This window comes from Propithecus coquereli, unplaced genomic scaffold (assembly GCF_000956105.1).
Source record: "Propithecus coquereli isolate 6110/MARCELLA unplaced genomic scaffold, Pcoq_1.0 Scaffold56, whole genome shotgun sequence".
In the NCBI taxonomy this organism is placed as follows: Eukaryota; Metazoa; Chordata; class Mammalia; order Primates; family Indriidae; genus Propithecus; species Propithecus coquereli.
In genome coordinates, this window is record NW_012151507.1 from 1,437,256 (window position 1) to 1,444,655 (window position 7,400).

At 33.7% G+C, this 7,400-nt stretch overlaps 1 protein-coding gene across 1 annotated transcript in view; it reads left to right on the forward strand.

Annotated features, from left to right (window-relative positions):
• The window catches only part of DCAF6 (DDB1 and CUL4 associated factor 6), a 183,439-nt gene that overhangs the window by 19,400 nt on the left and 156,639 nt on the right, over positions 1 to 7,400 (forward strand). The window contains exon 3 of the mRNA XM_012657706.1: positions 2,771 to 2,956. Coding sequence (XP_012513160.1) covers positions 2,771 to 2,956 — 186 coding nt within the window. The remainder of the gene's footprint in view (positions 1 to 2,770; positions 2,957 to 7,400) is intronic.

Genomic DNA, 7,400 nt, shown 5'->3' on the forward strand with positions numbered 1-7,400 from the left:
ATGAAGAAGGAAAGAGATACCTGCTTGGCCAGCTATTTAGCCAAAACAACCTGGTGATCAGCAGAGTAATAGATGTTACAACCAGACTACCTTCACATTTAGTAACCATTGCAGTTGTCAGTATATTATTTTCATCTCAGATTAAGTTATTCTGCCAACTTCTACCTCTCTGGGGCATTATCCTTAGATTTTTTTCTGAATAAATATCAAAATGCATTGATCCAAGGAAAGCACAACTAAGTAAGTAAGTCTAGCTATCAGAAATTATAATTGTTCCAAGTGTATGTATATTTGTTATCGGCCTTATTGCTGTTTACCTCCAGTAGCATACATACCTGTATTGGCTGTATAGATTCAGTTTCAACAATTAAAAAGCAAATTCTAAACTTCATTGAAATTATTAACTATATACACATATGAATACTCGTTTTTCCAACAATTATCTGTTAATAAATTAGAGAGTGGTACAAAATGAAGTTCAAATGGTAGATAGGGATTGTTTTGTAAAATTTGGATTCAGTCAAAAAGCCACACTTAAGGATCTATCAATAGAAGGCCACGGATTCCCACCCTTGAGAGGCTATATGAAGGAATTTACATTTTAGTGTAATTGAAATGGGCAGTCACTGGAGGGTTTTTAACGTGCAGATGATACAATTTTCATTTTTAAAAGATAGCTCTGGCTGCTATTTGGAGAGTAGAGTTTGAAAAAGACTGAAAGTAGGAGATAGGAGGCCATTGAAATAATCCAGGTAAGAGAAGATGATGACTCCGACAAAGATAGTACCATTGGAGGTGGTGAGAAGTAATTTGAGATGTATTTTGGCATGACTTCACTGGTAGCTTTGATGTTGTGGATGAAGGAAAGAAAAATGAAAGATGATTCCTTAGTCTTTGAATTGATCAGCTGTCTGGGTAGGTATTGACGCCATTGAGATGGGGAGCATTGGAAGGAAGGAAGTTTGGAGAGGGGCATCTGAAATCTAGAGATTTGTTCAAAAGTAATGGGCTCCCAATTTTTTACTCACTGAATCTCAATTAGTTTAATGAAGGAATCCTGTTCAGTTTATGAGGGGCAAATGAAGTAGTGAAGCTCCTGCTTTTGTTTCTGAAGTTACATATAAACCTGTTAAATGGAGGTAAATCACAAATTGCTAAGAGTTTGTGACTGTGACTAATGCTAAAAATGTGACTAATTCAAAGCAAAAGACCTATCAGACTAAGAAATTAATGGCTATATGTAGCGACCTACATGTAGTTAACCACTTGATAAACCATCCTAAAATACCTGACAGGGTTAAGGTCATTATATTTATCTTGTTTACAGGCTTTACATTAATTATTCTATATGTTTCATAATGAAATATCAGGCTAGTTGTTTTATGGAACGTCTCTCAATTTGGATTTGTCTGTTTCTTCATGAGTAGATTAAGATTAAGCATTTTTGGTAAAAGTTCTCAACATGTAACATTGTGGTACATGATGTAGTTTGTCCTTTTATTGGTGATATTAAGTTTGATACTTGCATTAGTTACCATTCGTAACTATTAATAATAAGCTGTTAAGTGGTATGTTGAGACTGTGTGAATATTCTTTCCTAACAGCCTTTCATCCAGTGGTTTTCATATTAATTGACGATTTCTGTTTGAATCAGTTACAATAATGTAGTTACAAAACAGTGATTTTTATTTTTATTTTTTGCTTTTTTTTTTTATTTCGGCATATTATGGAGGTACAGATGTTTAGGTTGTGTATGTTGCTCTTGCCCCCCCCCACACAAGTCCAAGCTTCAAGTGTGTCCATCCCCTGGATGGTGACAAAACAGTGATTTTTAAATTGTCATTTGTCTACAGTTACTAACTTACATGCTTCTGTAAATAATAGCATTGCCTCTGTCCCTACCACCTTTCTAAAGAAAACTACTGTGGGCTTATTTTTAATTATAATCTATCACTGATATTTTTTTGATGCTCAACTTGTCCCAAATTTGTTTCGTGGACATTTTAAGCCAACTTTGTGTCTGTGCTTTGACATATTCCTATTTTTTTTAAAGCACTTTTAAATAGCACAACAGATATTCCCTACTCACCTTCAGTCTGTGTATCCTTTATGGGGAGGTACCATAGTTTATTCAACAAGTCTCCTGTGTTTTGCTGTTATAACTCAGTAAATAACCTTGTATGTATTTTTTTGTGTGTTGTTTAGGGTATATGTTAAGGGTGAATTCCTGGATATACACTTACCCGGTCAAAGGGTAAACAAAGATGTAGTTTTTTTGCTGTCATAGTAATTCTGGTCTTTTAAATACAATTAAAGAATTGGATGTTGGACTTGGGCTGTATCCTTATTTATAGCATTTCATTACTTTGATTTTGTGTCATTAAAATTCAGTTTATTTTTGTTTCTTTATCCTAAAAAGGAATAATTTAATCATCTAGCAATTTCAAAAGTCAAAGTAGTCCTTTCTTATTTACTGAGACTTTATGAGTGAGTCACATAAACCAATTAGGTGGAAATATGCATATTTGATTTTCATGGCACTATTCCAATTGATAATACTCTATCTTATTCACATCGCAGAGGGAACAAAACGAAAATATGTGAGATTCTTATTTTTTTCTGAGTGTAATAGTTTGGAATCAAATGATAATCTTTCACTGAGATGAGAATGTTAATGAGGATTTATTACTGGCTATGATTATATTAAATATGAATGTTTCTTTCTAGAAAGTAATAAATTGCTATGAACTGCTTTCTCTGTGTGTTTTAGGTTTTGACAACAATTCGTTCAGGGCACCGAGCAAATATATTTAGTGCAAAGTTCCTACCATGCACAAATGATAAGCAGATTGTATCCTGCTCTGGTGATGGAGTAATATTTTATACCAATGTTGAGCAAGATGCAGAAACCAACAGACAATGCCAATTTACGTGCCATTATGGAACTACCTATGAGGTATGATATTATTATGACTGTATATCTGGTATATATGTGTGTATGTTTTCATATAAGAGTGCATGCATGTGTAGATGTGGGTATGTATATATGTATAGATGTGTATATACACACTCATGCATAGACATTATTGACAAAATATCTAGATGTCAGCATAGCATTTGAGAAAATGTATATTGGTAGGCTTGTGATAAATTTAAGAAATAAAATGCAAGTAATAGTATTATAAGATGGGTTTGTAATTGCTTGAGCAACTACACTCTGAGCAAACAGATAACAGCCTTTAAAAATACCTCTGTTATTTTGCTACATGGCTCTGTACTAGGCTTTACCCTCTTAAACACTTTTATCGCTGGCTTGCATAAAGTCCTTGCTAACATGCTTATCATATTTTCATATGTAAAAGGAACACTAGTATACTAGACAAAAGAATCAAATTCCTAAAGGATATTAATGAGCTGAAGACCTGAGCTGAATTGAATGAGGTAGAATAAATTTAAGACTCAATTATGCTGCTTTATTTGGTTCAGAAAAATTGCTTGCACTACAGACTGCTCTTTTAAAATACTCACATGGCATTTCTTCATATCAAAGTATTGATTAGTTTCCCATTATTTATGTTAACCTGGTGTATTTTTCTCCATCATTCAAATTCCAGTTTTTCTGTATCCTCATGTTTTGGTGTTTGGATTTTGTTTTCTTATTCATTCTCACAAATTTTGGGTTTTTACTGGAGATTTTGTTCTATTTTTATTTATTATGAGTACTGATATAATTGGATATATTTATACATCTTATTCTGTGTTTTCTACTTAGAAAAAAATTTCCGACATTTTTCTATTAATCCCTCCTCCTTACCTGTCCATTTTTTGGATTGCCTGAGTGTTTTGTTTTTTTGTCCATTTTGTTTCTGATACTTGCTTGGAAGACAGACATTTGCATCTGTGATTCTAAAGGTTACTCCAGCTGGTTTCACAGGAATATTTAACAAAGTCTAAAATCAATAAATGTCTTTACTCTTCTCCTGAATAAACAACATTAGAATATCCCTTGTCTAATTTTATATGATTATATTATTCAGAATTTAGTTATCCTGTTTTTTCTCATGAATTGGATATTATCATTATTTTGCTAGTCAGTGTTCGTTTAGATTTACCTACATGTTTACTAATACCTTTGGCTCATCATTTCTTCTTCCATCACAGATTTTCCACGTGGGGTCATTTTATACCTAAAGTACATCCTTTAGTAGTTCTTTTACTGAGAGTTTGTTGATAGAAAACAATTTTAGTTTCTCCTTCCTTCCTCCTTTCCTTTCTCCTTTTTCATTTTTCCTTTCTCCTTCCTCCTTCCTCCTTTCCTTTCCTTTCCTTTCCTTTCCTTTGCTTTGCTTTCCTTTCCATGTATGTATGCATGCATGCATGCCAGTTCTTCAAACATAATTTTGCTGGGTATAGACTTTGTTTGATAGTTATTCTATTTCAGATGATATTCTGTTGTATTCTGACTTCTACATCAGTCTGATTGTGGTTCCTCTGTAGGTAATCTCTTTCTTTTCCTTGACTACTTTTAATTCTGCTTTTCTTTGCTGGGTCTTTTTCTTCTAACTTTGTTATGTCACAACAGTGTATCTAGATGTGGATTTCTTTTTTATTTTCCATACTTGGGATTTATTGATGTTCTTGATGAGAGCAATTGGCATCTTGAAAAATGTGGGAAATTTGCAGTTAATAGGTCTTTGGTTTACTTCTTAACTATTCTCTCCATATTTTTTTTCTGGATTTCTGATTAGATGTGTATTAGACCTTCTTATGCCATCCAATATTAAAATTTTTAAAAATTGAGTATAAAACCCATAGGACAAGTATGTAAACCCTAAGTGTATAGTTCATTGAATGATCACAAAGCAAATCTGTTCGTGTAACTACCACCTAGCAACATAAAACATTAACTATCTGAGAAGCACCCTTATCCTGACTTCTATTATAACACCCTAGATTTTTCAATTTTTCTAACACACCTGTTTTTCTGGCTTTTGAACATTATATAAATGGAAACATACTTTATGGGTTTTTGATTGTTTCTTGTTGTTTTTTTGTATCTGGCTTCTTTTGCTGAGCAAAATCTTATCTACATTTGTGAAATTCATCCATTTTGCATGCAACTCTAATTTGCTCATTTTTATTGTTGTATAGCATTCCATTGTATGAATATACCACAATTGATTTATTTGTTCTACTGATAATGGAAGCTTGGAGAACATTCCTTTAAATGTATTTCAGTGTACAGATGCACACATTTCTTTGGGTATATACTTAGATGTAAATTTCTGGGTCATTGAATATATATTTGATTATTTTAGATTTAATGCCAAATAGTTTTCCAAAGTGGTAGTAGCAACTTACATTCCTGCCAACAGCATATAGGAGTTTTCTGTTGCTCCTCATTTTTGCCAGCAATCGGTATGTTAATCTCTTTATTTTGGTGAATGTATAGTGTCATCTTAATATGGTTTCCATTTGCCTTTCCCTGGTGATACCGCTGAGGTTGAGGATCTCTTCATATGCATATCGGTTATTTTGATAAACTCTTTTGTGAAATGTGTATTCAGATCTTTTGCCTGTTTTTTTCTGTTGGATTATCTGTTTTGTTTTATTATTGATTTGTACGAGTTCCTTATATTTTCTGCATATGAGCCTATCTTTTCCCATTCTGTGGTTTTTCACACTCTATGTGGTATCTTTTTTTTTTTTTTTTTTTTTAAGACAAGAGTCTTGCTCTATCGCCCCAGGTAGAGCACAGTGACATCATCATAGCTCACTGCAACCTCAAACTCCTGGGCTCAAGCGATCCTCCTGTCTCAGCCCCCCAAGTAGCTGGGACTGCAGGTGTGTACCACCACACCCGGCTATAAATGGTGTGTTTTGATGAACAAATTACTTGATGTTGTCTCATATATTGGTCTTTTCCTTATGGTTAGTGCTTTTTGCATCCTGGTCAAGAAATCTTTTCCATCCCAAAGTTATGAAGGTATTCTGTTTTTTCTTTTGGAAACGTCACTGTTTTGTCTTTCGAATTTAGATCTATAATCTACCTGGATTTGATTTTTGTTATATTATGACAAAAGAATCAACTTTGTTTTTTTCTCATATAATTTTTTTGTATTAACATAATTTATTTCTTGAAAAATTAAAATCCAAAACAGCACACAAGCAAAAGAGGCATTCTGTGTAAGGACATTTTAATCCTATAGATCCATTGACCAAAGATGTTTTTTGCTGAATACATATAAACACTTTAATCAACATAGAATTTTTTTAACTGACACTCTATATCTATTGAATGACAACAACTCTCTTCCTCTCACTGCAGCCCGTGACAACCACCATTCTATTTTCTAAGAGTTTGACTATTTTAGATACCTCATTTAAGTGGAATCATGTACTATTTGCCTTTTTGTGACTGACTTATTTCACTTAGCATAATGTCCTCAAGGTTCATCTGTAGTGTAGCATATGTCAGAATTTCCTTTCTTAGACAAAAGAATATTCCATTGTATGTATATACCACATTTTCTTTATTCATCTAATGATGGATATTTAGATTGCTTCTATTCCTTGGCTATTGTGAATAATGTTGCAGCGAACATGGATGTGCAAATATATCTTTGAGATCCTGTTTTCTGTTATTTTGGATATATACCCAGAAGTGGGATTGCTGAATCATATGGTAATTCCATTTTTAATTTTTTGAGGACCCTCCATTACTATTTTCTATAGCAGCTGCACCATTTTACACTCTCACCAACAGTGCACAAAGGTATTGATTTCTCCATTTCCTTGCCAACACTAGTTATTATCTATTATTTTGTTAGTGGCTATCCTAGTGGGCAGGAAGTGATAACTTCATTATAGTTTTGATTTGTGTTTCCCTGAAGTTTAGTGATGTTGAGCTTCTTTTCATGTGCTTCTTGGAATTTGTATATCTTCATTGGAGAAATGTCTATTCCAAGCCTTTTTTTTTTGTTTTGACACAGGGTCTCAATCTGTTGTCTGGGCTAGAGTACAGTGGCATCGTCACAGCTCACTGCAACCTCAAACTCCTGTGCTCAAATGATCCTCCTGCATCAGCCTCCTGAGAAGCTGGGGCTACAGTCTCCACACCCAGCTACTTTTGAAATTTTTTGTAGGGTCTCACTATGTTGCTTAGGCTGGTCTCGAACTCCTGGCCTCAAGTGATCCTCCTATCTCAGCCTGCCAAAGTGCTGGGATTATAGGCATGAGTCACTGCACCCAGGCTTTTGCCTATTTTTTAATTGCATTGTTTTGTTGTTGTCGAATTGTAGGATTTCATTATATATTCTGAATATTAACCCCTTATCAGATATATGGTTTGCAAACATTTCCCCCCATTTTGTAGATTGCTTTTTTACTCTAAGTTTGAT